The 14,272-nt window shown below is 38.3% G+C and overlaps 1 protein-coding gene, 1 long non-coding RNA gene and 1 pseudogene across 6 annotated transcripts in view; 2 read left to right on the top strand and 1 right to left on the bottom strand.

Annotated features, from left to right (window-relative positions):
• The window catches only part of CFAP91 (cilia and flagella associated protein 91), a 108,833-nt gene that overhangs the window by 70,650 nt on the left and 23,911 nt on the right, over positions 1-14,272 (top strand). For all 5 annotated transcript variants that reach the window (XM_041752845.1, XM_041752853.1, XM_041752827.1 and 2 more), the window contains 2 exons: positions 2,089-2,237; positions 2,808-2,899. In XM_041752845.1, the coding sequence (XP_041608779.1) occupies positions 2,089-2,237; positions 2,808-2,899 (241 nt within the window). The remainder of the gene's footprint in view (positions 1-2,088; positions 2,238-2,807; positions 2,900-14,272) is intronic.
• Positions 1-14,272, bottom strand: part of LOC121489659 — a 34,084-nt gene that overhangs the window by 18,790 nt on the left and 1,022 nt on the right. The window lies entirely within an intron of this gene.
• LOC121489639 lies at positions 8,560-9,019 on the top strand (annotated as a pseudogene).

The raw sequence follows: 14,272 nt of genomic DNA, 5'->3' as shown, positions 1-14,272 counted from the left end.
TAAACACAGACACGTGTTTGTATGCACGTACTCAAAGACATTCAGAAACAATGCAGAGCACATAATTTTAAAGACATGGAGGAACATACACAATTCACAGCCACCTACGCATTTCCTTATTCATTCAAGCACAGACAAGCACAAGTGTGTCCAGAAACTTACACATTAATAAAGACATATGTAAGCATCCAAGTGCATGTATTGCTAGAGGCAGACAACATTAAACTTTTCACCTCTGAACTTGTATAAGACTCAGTTGTCTAATTATTTCACATAGGTGCGACTTGCCTCCTGAATAAGACTGTGGGTGGGCTCCATGAGAGCAAGCATATTGTATATATATCGCTTTGTGCCTTCTTCAGCACCAGCACAGGTCCCTGCACAGAAGACACTGAGCAAATATATTTTGGTTGATTGCTTGCTTGGTTGTTACTGTATTAAACTGGTCATTGAGTCTCATCCACAGGGAAGGCCTTGGGATTCCAGGTTATGGTCTTGGTGTTTTACAAGTAGATACACGGTAAACATTACATACTCAGAGTCTTACTGCAATGCCAGTCAAGAAATAGATAGTGAGTTGTTATCGAGTACCAAAGCATTATCTCAGATACAAAGAACTATTCTGACATGAAATATAAAAGTACCTTTTGCCCAAGAAATACAAAATCTGTTCAGGAGACAGAATACATATAAAACTAAGTATGCTGCACTTGATGCCTATGATGCTTCTTATCCATCTACCCACAAAACAGGGAAACTAAACTGTACTATTTATTATTGCATACTTAGGGAGGAAAACTGTAAAGAAAAGTGTGTTTACCGTAAAATCATGACAGTAGAAAGGGTCTATGGTCAGGAAGAGCCCATAGTGGCTGCCTAGAATTCTAGCAGTGGCTACCTGGGTACTGGCTTTACCCTAATTCATTACACAGTACATCTATCACTGTGCACTTTCAAAATGTGTGTTCTATTTCACAGTTTCAGAAACCTTAAAAAAGCAGCAGTCCAGGATATGATCATTTAAAAATTCATCAGAGACCTGGGATCACTCTAGGTTTCTGCTTTTCCGTCCATATGGCATGGCCCTCATGTCAGTTTAAGATGACTTTTGGTGCTCCAGTATTATGACCCCATGAAATGAGAAGTGAAGGAGAAAAAATAAATAAAATAAGCTAGGTTTCTCCCTTAAAGAATCCTTTCTAGGGGCCTCTCAGTTGATTTTGACTCAAGTCATGATCTTAGGGTCACGAGATTGAGCCCCACCTCAGGCTACATGCCGGGTAGAACCTGCTTAAGATGATCTTTCTCCCCTCACTGGGTTGTGTTCTATCTCTCTCTCTTAAAAAAAAAAGCAAAAATAACCTAGAAAGTGCACAGATGGCTTCAGCATGTACTCCCTTAACCAGAACTATGGGTATTAGGAAATGTAGTCTTGACTCCAGACATCTGTTGGTGCAGCTAAAACTCAGGGGGCTATGTTATGTAAGAAGAAGGAGAGAAAGGACATTGGGAAATACCTCTTAGTCTCTGCCACATATGGGTAGTTTGACCAAGTCACATTGCCAGAAAGAACAAAGCCAAGATCCAAAACAGGGTTATTGATTGAAGCCCATGATCTTTTTTTTTAAATTTTTATTTATTTATTTATGATAGTCCCACAGAGAGAGAGAGAGAGGCAGAGACATAGGCAGAGGGAGAAGCAGGCTCCATGCACTGGGAGCCTGATGTGGGATTCGATCCTGGGTCTCCAGGATCGCACCCTGGGCCAAAGGCAGGCGCTAAACCGCTGCGCCACCCAGGGATCCCGAAGCCCATGATCTTTCTGTAGTGTTGTATTGCCCACCCTAAGTAAGACCCATAATTCTAAAATGGGCTAGGTGGAGAGGAGCTTCACCAAATGAGTAGGTAAGTGGACTGGAAACAGACTGATTGGACAGGAAAACAAAAGGATTGATCAACGAGGGGACTTTTGACTTAATGAACAAAAATAGATGTGCTTAAAAAAGGTCAGCCAATTGTTTGCAACCAATTTTGCTCATACAGTAGTATTCCTGTTCTCAGTAACAGGGGTATTTTTGGGTTTTGCAGGTTATTAAAGTTCACCAAAGTACTATAACTTCCTATCTGGAAGACATAATACTGAATACCGAAGAGAATACTGCAGAAGAACAAGCCAGGGCAGAAATTGAGAAGATGGCTGAGGAAATCAATGACATTGCTTATGAAATGGAGAGCCGGTTTGTATCAAGAGAACAGATGGCAGAATGGATAGCCCATTGGCTGTTACTCATATGTATTTTTTAAGAGCTTAAGATTTTACCACCAAGGAGAAACAAGTATATATATCTCCTGCGTCAGTGTCCTTTGTTTTAATTGCATAACTCTTCAGAAGTCAACATGCCCATACCTTTGTATGGCAGGAGCACTGGGAGTAGAATTTTTAGTTATCCTCTGCAGTCTGGATCGCTAACATATTACTTTTAGAATACCACAAATCATGAAAACAATGTGAATAAGCATGTGCAGTATTACCTCACCCCAAAACATTTGGCTTCTTGTATAAGTTATATCTTTAACGTTCCCTTCCTGGCAGGCAGGCTAATTGAAGGACAGGGTCAAATCTGAATTTGCATGAAGTTAACCAAGCCCACCAGGAGTGTAATATTTCAGACTACTTAATCAAGGAAAAGGCAGTGGTGGGACTTGAGCAGTGGAGTCCCTTACATAAGCAAGGAGAACCTAAGTAGAAATCAGCAGCAGAAGTAAGGCAGCAAAGGAAATAGTTTACTTTTTTTTTTCTTTTTTAGTCGAACTCAGCTTCAGTCAGAGGAGATTGTTGCTGAGTTGGTTTATAGTTTCCTGATCCCAGAGGTACAAAAGGAGTTTGTCAAAGAAAAAGGTAAGCCAATGTAATGCTTTGCTTTGTGATTTCTTTGAAAAGATGTAAACTGTTGTCAGTATCCCTGAGATTTAAAATGAGCAGAAGTAGGAAGAAATTTTTGAAGGAGAATGACTGAGTTTTCTTATTTTAGAGCTTGTCAAGTTCTCTTCATGCTGATTCCAGAATATAATCATCTCTAATATAGATGGGGTGCAGTTCTAAGTGTGACAGGATATCAAAAGCCAAACCTTCTTTAAGAGGAAGTTCCCAAAAGAGTTGTATTTTGTGATTTGATTTTTTTTAAGACATAAAGCAGATGTTGACAATATATAGGATTTTCAAATTGTGCTAAGCTTTGGAGGTGGGACACATACAAGGTGGGTATTGGAAAGCTGAGATGCTTGAAGGGCTTAAGTCTATCCTGCTGCTCTGTGCACAGATGTCTTCTGTTTCTGCCAGAACTATATAGAAGTATAAATATCTTCACTTATTTGTCAAAGGCGGAATGTTTTGAAGACTAATGCTTTTAGTCAATAAAGAAAAAACTTTAAAAAGGAATACTTTGGGGGCACCTAGGTGACTCAGTCAGTTAAGCGTCTGACTCTTGATTTCAGCCCAGGTCATGATCCCAGGATCATGAGATCAAGCCCCACATTTGGCTCCACACTAAGCATGGAACCTGCTTGAGATTCTCTCTCCCCTCTGCCCCCACCCAAAAGCACCCCTCAAAAAGAATACTCTTCTGGAGCTTTCAGACCATTGGTGACAGGTTACCAGAGAGGGGGGTGCAACCAGAAGATCAGGATTTAAGTGAAGTAACTTCCAGGGAAGATGGCTGAGTAGGAAGATCCTAAGCTCACTTCTCCCATGGTTATTCCTAGATAAAACCCACATCAGTGTAAATAACCCAGAAAATGACCTGAAACCTGGCAGAATGCACTTTTAACGCCTAAATGTAGAGAAGAGACCACATCAGAAATGGTAGGAAGGGTGCAGACACGGTTGGGAGCCAAACTGACCAATGTCACTGTCCATGGGAGCGAGGGACACCATGAGCATGGAGAAGGGAGAGCAGCAGACCCCACACCAGCCACGCTAGCAAGGGGGAACCTGCACTGGGGAGATGAATCCCAGTGGCTTCGAAAACCAGAGGGGCTTAACATTGTGAGTTTTACAATCAGCAGGGCTCAACACCTGTAACTTTGTAAATCAGTGGCTTGGCCCTGGAGAGCCAGAGAGCGCTAAGAAACCGTCCCCACTCTTAAAGAGACAGCATAACACAGCCCCACTGGGATACAGCATGGAAGCAGCAGTTTAAGTCCAGTGGAAGGAAATTTACTAATCTCAGAATGTGTGATCTGGGACAAGGATCTTTAGGAGACTTCTCCAAAATCAAAATTGCTATCAGGTGCCATTTATCTCCCTCAACCCCAGCCTAGATAAACAGATACCTACAAGGACCAGTAAAGTGCACACACTCTCCACTTAGCTTACTGACAATGTGTCCCATCCCCATGTTCCCCTGTGGACCCACCTTCTCCAAACTAATCCACTTATCAGGAGTTCAGCCAAAGAAGTGCCAAAAACCTGACATTATGCCAGCAGGCCTGGTGGGCTAGCAACACTCCAAAGTGACTTCTGCCCCAGGGAGGGGTAAGATAACCACACACACATCAATTCAACTGTAGGCCCCACAGTGGGCAGACATCTGGTCTGACTACACCTTTGCCCACCAATGAAAGCCTCACAGGGGTCAACACAGGGGAATGCCCTGTAGTTCAGTTTGACCACAGCACTGGAAAATATCTGGGCTGACCAAAATCAAGCCCAAGGTGATCCCAGACTGGCCCACTAAAACAGGGACCAAACCCTGCCCACACAGACAGAGAGCCTTTGCAGACAACTAAATTGAAGGCAAATACAATTCAGCCACAATGGTAGGGCACATACAACACACATACAAGACACCTCTGAATGCCAGGGTCTGGTGAATAGGGGACATTGTACTGCAAGGCACCATAGGACTACTTCTTCATATGTGCATAACTTTCAAGAGCCAGAAATGTAGCTGACTTTCATAAGACATTATAACAGACATAGAGAGTTAGACAAAATGAGGAGACAAAAGAATATGTCCCAAATGAAAGGACTGGACAAAATCACAAGAAAGCTAATGGAACAGAGATAAGCAATATGCCTGATAGAAAATTTAAAATAATAGTAATAAAAATACTCACTGGAATGGAGAAAAGAGTGAAGGACTCCATGAGATACTCAACAAAGAAAGATAAAAAAAACACAAAAAAGAACCAGAGATGAAGAACTCAATAACTGGGGTTAAAAATACACTAGAGGGAAAAACACAGTATACTAGAGGAAGCAGAACAGATCAGTGACTTGGAGGAGAGAGTCATGGAAAGCAATCAAGCTGAGCAGGAGAGAAAAAAAGAATAATAAAAGATGAAAATAGATTAAGGAAACTCAGCCACAGCATCAAGTCTAATAACATTTGCATTCTAAGGATCCAAGAAGGAGAAGACAGAGAAAAAAGAGGGGAGAAAATTTTACTTGAAATAATAGCTGAAAACTTCCCAAATCTGAAGAAGGAAACAGAAATCCAGATTCAGGAGGCAAATGAGGCCCCCAACAAAATCAGCCCGAGGAGGTCCACACCAAGGCACATGGTAATTAAAATGGCAAAAAGCAGTGGTAAAGACTTTTTAAAGCAGCAAGAGAAAAAAAAAAAGTAGTTATGTCTAAGAAATATCCCATAAAAAAAACTAGCTGGTCAGCAGAAACATTGCAGTCCAGAAGAGAGGGGCAGGATATGTTCAAAGTTCTGAAAGAAAAAATGTGCAACCAAGAATATTCTATCCAACAAAGCTATCATTCAGAATAGAAAGAGAAAGTTTGCCAGACAGACAAAAATTAGAGGGATTCATGACCCCTAAGCCAGCCTTACATGAAATGTTAAAGGGGACTCTGAGTAGAAAGGAAAGACCATAAGCAGGAGTAAGAAAAGTAGGGAGCACAAAACCAGTAAAGTTAAGTATATCATGAAAGGGAATCACAAAATAAAAAGTATGTAAAGTATGACACCATGTACCTAAACATGATAGGGGAGAGGAATAAAAATGTAGTGCTTTTATAATGGGTTCAAACTTAAGCAACTATCAACCTAATATAGACTGCTACATGCATAAATTGTTACATATAAACCTAAAGATAACTACAAATCAAAAACCCTATCAAAATACCATGGACTATCTTCAGAGAGTTAGAACAAATTATTTTAAGATTTGTGTGGAATCAGAAAAGACCCCGAATAGCCAGGGGAATTTTAAAAAAGAAAACCATAGCTGGGGGCATCACAATGCCAGATTTCAGGTTGTACTACAAAGCTGTGGTCATCAAGACAGTGTGGTACTGGCACAAAAACAGACACATAGATCAATGGAACAGAATAGAGAACCCAGAAGTGGACCCTGACCTTTATGGTCAACTAATATTCGATAAAGGAGGAAAGACTATCCATTGGAAGAAAGACAGTCTCTTCAATAAATGGTGCTGGGAAAATTGGACATCCACATGCAGAAGAATGAAACTAGACCGCTCTCTTTCACCATACACAAAGATAAACTCAAAATGGATGAAAGATCTAAATGTGAGACAAGATTGCATCAAAATCCTAGAGGAGAACACAGGCAACACCCTTTTTGAACTTGGCCACAGTAACTTCTTGCAAGATACATCCATGAAGGCAAAAGAAACAAAAGCAAAAATGAACTATTGGGACTTCATCAAGATAAGAAGCTTTTGCACAGCAAAGGATACAGTCAACAAAACTAAAAGACAACCTACAGAATGGGAGAAGATATTTGCAAATGGCATATCAGATAAAGGGCTAGTTTCCAAGATCTATAAAGAACTTATTAAACTCAACACCAAAGAAACAAACAATTCAATCATGAAATGGGCAAAAGACATGAACAGAAATCTCACAGAGGAAGACATAGACATGGCCAACACGTACATGAGAAAATGCTCTGCATCACTTGCCATCAGGGAAATACAAATCAAAACCACAATGAGATCCCACCTCACACCAGTGAGAATGGGGAAAATTAACAAGGCAGGAAACCACAAATGTTGGAGAGGATGCGGAGAAAAGGGAACCCTCTTACACTGTTGGTGGGAATGTGAACTGGTGCAGCTACTCTGGAAAACTGTGTGGAGGTTCCTCAAAGAGTAGACCTGCCCTACGACCCAGCAATTGCACTGTTGGGGATTTACCCCAAAGATTCAGATGCAATGAAATGCCGGAACACCTGCACCCCGATGTATCTAGCAGCAATGTCCACAATAGCCAAACTGTGGAAGGAGCCTCAGTGTCCATCGAAAGATGAATGGATAAAGAAGATGTGGTTTATGTACACAATGGAATATTACTCAGCCATTAGAAACGACAAATACCCACCATTTGCTTCAACGTGGATGGAACTGGAGGGTATTATGCTGAGTGCAGTAAGTCAATCGGAGAAGGACAAACAGTGTATGTTCTCATTCATTTGGGGAATATAAATAATAGTGAAAGGGAATATAAGGGAAGGGAGAAGAAATGTGTGGGAAATATCAGAAAGGGAGACAGAAGATAAAGATTCCTAACTCTGGGAAATGAACTAGGGGTGGTGGAAGGGGAGGAGGGCGGGGGGTGGGTGGGAATGGGTGACGGGCACTGAGGGGGACACTTGACGGGATGAGCACTGGGTGTTATTCTGTATGTTGGTAAATTGAACACCAATAAAAAATTAATTTATTAAAAAAAGGAGTTCATTATAGATCTGAAAAAAAAAACTACAAATCAGAAACCAATAATAGCTGCATAAAAAATAAAGAGAAGGGAATCCAAATATATCACTAAAGAAAGCCAGCAAACTGTGAAAGAAAAGAGTAAGAGAAAATAGAGAAGAGCTACAAAAACAACCATAAAATATGTTCTTTTTTTTTTTCATAAAATATGTTCTTATTGCTATTTGTTACTTACCTATCAATTACTTTGAATGTAAATGGACTAAATGTTCCAGTCAAAAGACATAGGTTCAAGACATAAAAAAACCAAGACCCATCTATATGCTGTCTGCAAGAGACCGGTTTCAGACTTAAAGACACATGCATATTTAAAGTGAAGAGATGCAAAAACATTTATCATGCAAATGGAAGGAAAAGAAAGCCAGGGTAGCTATACTTATTGCAGACAAATTAGGCTTTTTTTTTTTTTTTAAGATTTTACTTATTTATTCATGAGAAACACAGAGAGAGGCAGAGACATAGGCATAGGGAGAAGCAGGCACCCCACTGGAGCCCAATGCGAGACTTGATCCCAGGACTCCGGGATCATGCCCTGAGCCAAAGGCAGACGCTCAACCACTGAGCCACGCAGGCATCCCATGACAAAATAGGCTTTAAAACAAAGACTGTAACAAGACACAAATACTACATAACCACAGAGGGAACAACAATTCAACTAGAAGTTATAACAATTATAAATATTTATGCATCCAGCCTCAGAGCACTCAAACATGTAAAACGGATAGATATCTATCTATTAACATAGATAAAGAAAGTAATTGATGGTGATATAAAAGACAACACCTCCCTTTTTCCTCTGGCCCACCAACATGCCATCCAGACTGAGGAAGATCCAGAAACTTTGACCCAGAAACTCCGGGCTACGTGAGTCATGGCCACGGCTGCATTGGCAAGCACCGGAAGCACCCAGGAGCCTGGGGTAATGCTGGTGGCATGCATTATCACAGGATCAACTTCAACATATATCACCCAGGTTACTTTGGAAAAGTCGATATGAGACATTACCACTTAAAGAGGAACCAGAGCTTCTGCCCAACTGCCAACCTTGATAAACTGTGGACCTCAGTCAGTGAGCAGACACAGGTAAATGCTGCCAAAAACAAGACTGGAGCTGCTCCTATTATTTATGTGGTGTGATCGGGCTACTACAAAGTTGTGGGAAAGGGAAAGGTCCCAAAATAGCCTGTCATTGTGAAGGCCAGATTCTTCAGTAGAAGAGCTGAGGAGAAGACAAAGGGTGTGGGGGGCACCTGCATTCTAGTAGCTTAAAGCCACACAGGGGGAGGTTCATTAAATGCTAACAAGTGCAAAAAAAAAAAAAAAGATAGTAATATAATAATAGTTGGGGACTTTAAGACACCACTTACATCAATGGATATATCATCCAAAGAGAAGAATCAAGGAAACGGTGCTTTGAATAACACAGTGGACCAACCAGATGGATCTAAGAGATACTCAGAACTTTCCATCCTAAAACAGTGGAATACACTTTCTTTTCAAGTGCACCTGGAACATTTTCCAGCACAGATCACATGTTAGGCCACAAGATAATTCTGAACAAATTTAAAACATTTGAAGTCATATTCTGCATCTATTCCAGCTACAATGCTATGAAACTAGAAACCAACCACAGGTAAAAATTGGAAAGATGACACATGCATAGAGGTTAAATAACATGCTACTCAACAATGAATGGGTCAACCAAGAAATCAAAAGACACTTGGAGATAAATGAAACTGAAAACCCAATGGTCCAAAATATCTGGGATGCAGCAAAAGCTGTTCTAAGAAGGAGGATTGGGGGCAGGCCAACCTCAAGAAGCAAGAAAAATCTCAATCTAACCTTACACCTAAAGAGGCTAGAAAAATAGCAACAAACCAAACCCCAAACCAGTAGAAGGAAGTAATAAAGATTAGAGAAAAAATAAAAGAAACTAAAAAGCAATAGAAGAAGTCAAGGAAACAAGGAGCTGGTTCTTTGAAAAGATCAACAAAATTGATAAACCTTTAGCCAGACTCATTGAGAGAGAGAGAGGGAGAGAGAGAGAGAAGACTCAACCAGAAAAGAAAGAGAAGAAATAACAACTGACACCACAGAAATAGCAAAGGTTATGAGAATATTATGAAAGATTATATGCTAACAAGTTGGACAACCTAGAAGAAATGGATAAATTCCAAGAACTATATAACCTCTCCAAACTAGATCAGGAAGAAATAGAAAATTTGAAGATTGAATATAGCGTAGGAGATGAATCAATCATCAACTTCCAACAAACAAAAGTTTAGGACCAGATGGCTTCACAGGTGAATTCTACCAAACATTTTAAAAAGAGTTAATACCTATTCTTCTCAAACTGTTCTGAAAAATAGAAGATGAAGGAAAGCTTTCAAATGTATTCGGTGAGGCCAGCTATACCCTGATACCAAAACTAGATAAAAGATGCTACAGGCCAATATCTCTGATGAACGAAGATACCAAAATTCTCAACAAAATATTAGCAAACCAAATCCAAAAATACACTTAAAAATTCACAGTAAGGTAGGATTTCTTCCTGGGATGCAGGGGTAGTACAATATTTGCAAATCAATTAATTTGATACATCACATCATCAACAGAAAGTATTAAAAAAAACCCATATGATCATTTCAATAGATACAGAAAAAGCTTTTGACAAAGCATAGCATTCTTTTGTGATAAAGACCCTCAACAAAGTAGGTTCAGAAGGAACTTACCTCAACATAATAAAGGCCATCTATGAAAAACCCACAGCTGACATTATACTTTTCCCCTAAGATCAGGAATTAAGACAAGCATATCCACTCTTACCATATTATTCAACATAGTATTGGAAGTCCTAGCCATAGCAATCAGAAGAGAAGAAGAAATAAAAGCCATCCAAATTAGTAAGAAGTAAAACTTCAACTATTTGCAGATGACATGATAATATATAGAGAGAAAACTCTAAAGACTCCACCAAAAAACTACTTGAACTAATAAATGAATTCAAAAGTGTTGCAGGATACACACTCAATATACAGAAATCCACTGCATTTTATACATTTCTAATGAAGTAACAGAAAAATTAAGATAACAATTCCATTTAGAATTGCACCAAAAAGAATGAAATACCTAGGAATAAACTTAACAGGGTGAAAGATCTCTACTCTGAACACTGTAAAATATTAATGAAGGGAATTGAAGATGACACAAACAAATGGAAAGATATCCCATGTTCATAGATTGGGAAAACAAAATTATTAAAATGTTCATACTACGCAAAGCAATCTACAGATTTAATGCAATCCCTATCAAAATACCAACAGCATTTTTCACAGAACTAGAATAAATAATCCTAACATTTGTATGGAACCACAAAAGACCCTGAATAACCAAAGCAGTCTTGAAAAAAAAAAGAACAAAACTGGAGGTAACACAAATCCAGATTTCAAGCTATGCTACAGAGCTGTAGTAAAACAGTAAGTTACTGGCACAAAACAGATGCATAGATCAATATAACAGAATAGAAAGACCAGAAATAAACCCACAATTTTAATGGCTGTCAAGTTTTCCACAAAGGAGGCAAGAATATGCAATGGGAAAAAGTCTCTTTAACCAATGGTGTTGGGGAAACTGGACAGCTACATACAAAACAATGAAATGGAACCATTTTCTTACACCATACACAAAAATACACTCAAAATGGATTAGGGGCCTATGTGTGAGCCCTGAAACCATAAAAATTCTAGAAGAGAGCACAGGCAGTAATGTCTCTGACATTGGTTATAGTAACATTTTTCTAGATATGTCTCCTGACATAAGGGAAACAAAAGCAAAAATCAACTATTGCAACTACATCAAAATTAAAAGCTTTTGCAGATCAAAGGAAACAGTCCACAAAACTAAAAGCCTACTGAATGGGAGAAGATATTTGCAAATAACATATCGATAAAAGGTTATAAAATATATAAAGAACTTTTACAACTCAACACCGAAAAAAAAAACCCCACCACAAATCCAATTGAAAAATGGGCAGAAGACATGAACAGACATTTCTCCAAGGAAGACATAGAGATGGCCAACAGACACATGAAAAGATGCTCACTTCACTGATCATCAGGGAAATGCAAATTAAAACCATGGTGAGATATCACCTCATACCAGTAGAATGACTATTAAAAAAAAACAAAAAACAAACAAACAAACAAAAAAAACACAAGATGCGGCCATTGTGGAAGACAGTATGGAGGTTCCTCAAAACAATGAAAAGTAGAATTACCAAATGATCCAGTAATTCCACTACTGGATATTTACCCAAAGAATATGAGCAGTAATTTGAAAATATGTATGTACCTCTGTGTTTATTGCAGCATTATTTACAGTAGCCAAATATGGAAGCAGCCGAAGTGTCCATCAATAGATGAATGGATAAAGAAGATGTAGTATATATCTGTGTTGGAATATTACTCAGCCATAAGAAAAAGAATGAAATCTTTCCATTTGCAACATGGATGGATCCAGAGGGTATAATGATAAGTGAAATAAGTCAGAAAAAGACAAATACTATATGATTTGTCTCCTGTGTTAAATTTAAAAAATAGATCAAATCAACAACAACAACAAAGAGATAAGTAACAAGACTCTTAAGTATAGAGAACAAACTGATGGTTACCAGTTGGGAGATTGGTAGGCAAAGAGGTGAAATAAGTGAAGGGGACTAAGAGTTCACTTAACGTAATGAACACCGAGAAATGTTTAGAATTGTTGGATCACTATATTGTATATCTAAAACTAATATAACAAACACTGTTTTTTAATTGTACTGGAATTTTAAAAGGAATTTTAAAAATTAATTTATCTTTTGTAAACCTCAAATATTTACAATAAAAAAATATATAAAGAACCCAGATGTCCATCAACAGATGAATGGATAAAAAAGATATGGAATATGACTCAGCCATCAAAAAGAATGAAATCTTGCCATTTGCAACAATGTGGATGGAACTAGAGGGTATTTTTTTGCTTGCCATAGCAAGCAAAATAAGTCAATCAGAGAGACAATTATCATATGATTTCACTCATATGTGGAATTTAAGAAACAACATGGAGAATCATAGGGGAAGAGAGGGAAAAAAAAAGTGAGAGGAAATCAGAGACGAAGACAAACCGTAAGAGACTCTTAACTATAGGAAACAAACTGAGGGGTGCTGGAGGGGAGTTGGGTGGGGGGATGAGGCAACTGGGTGATGAGCATTAAGGAGGGCACTTGATGTAATGGGCACTGGGTGCTGTATACAATCACCAAATTGTACCTCTGAAACTAATATTACAGTATATGTTAATTAAATTGAATTTAAATTTTAAAAATCTAAGTGAAATAACAGCTTGGTTATTTCTAACAAGCTTTCCATGTTGTGCAGGGGAATTCTGGACAGGTTTAATAGAAATATAACATTTCATATCACCTCAAGGAATAAAGGAATGGTGCAGCTCTGATGCATTCAAAGAGAAGAAAGAAATATCTTATTTTCCTATTACACAATTGTACTGTAGTTTTTAAACCAGTATCTTCTAGTGATAAGTATTTAGTTTGTTTCAGTGTGTTTTACTATAACTAGCAATGCTGCAAGCAATATATTTTATGCAAATCCTGATCATGCTACTGACAGTAAATTTCTAGCAGTATGGTGCTAAAAATAGGTCATGTGCATCTTACTTTTGCCAGGTACTAACAAACAGCCCCCACAAAAAGATTGTTCTAATTCATACTCCCTGTCAGCAGTATATACCAAAATATTTATTTTTCAGATAAAATAATCAGTGTTTCTGTGTCACCTTATAAAAAGGAATCTTGTGTTTTCTGTGTCTTTAAGAAAATATGCAATTCCTTTTAATTTTTCTAGAGTCTAAAGTGAGGTCAGCCTGGCTCAAGTCAATTCTAACTGAGGGAATTGAAGGAGGCAGAGAAATAGTGTTTAGTAGTTACTAGTTTGTTACACCTTCCCCTGGCTTCTCTGAGCTCCAAAGGAAAGAGGGAAAGATGCTGGAGGAGGCACTTGAGCTGAAGGAATGCAGAAGGACTTGTCTGTGAGTGAAATGGGCAAGTCCTTAGCTTCTTCTCTTTATATACATATACCAAGTGAAGAAAGCCATGTGAACAGGGACCACACAATACGACCTTTTGTTTTTCTTTTCAAATAAAAGAACCATATGAATTATATGTACTCTTTACCCGCAAGTTAAGATAAAGTATACAGGCCGTTTGAGATACTTTATGATTGAAAAGATCTTGAAGAGACCTGTTATAGATGTAAAATAACAGTAATTACCAAATTTTTAAGTGAATGCTAAGTTCCAGACACTGTACTAAGCATTTAAAAACTACCTTATCTCAAAAAAAATAAAAATAAAAAATAAAAAAAATAAAAACTACCTTATCTCAATTTCTTAAGGTGGCTGTAGGTGTATTCTCACTTTTCAATTATGGAAATTATTGCTTAGAGATATTATACAACTTACAGATTT

This window comes from Vulpes lagopus, chromosome 1, assembly GCF_018345385.1.
Source record: "Vulpes lagopus strain Blue_001 chromosome 1, ASM1834538v1, whole genome shotgun sequence".
NCBI classification, from domain to species: Eukaryota; Metazoa; Chordata; class Mammalia; order Carnivora; family Canidae; genus Vulpes; species Vulpes lagopus.
Note: the sequence above shows the minus strand (reverse complement) of the source record. Positions and strands in the feature narration are given on the sequence as shown.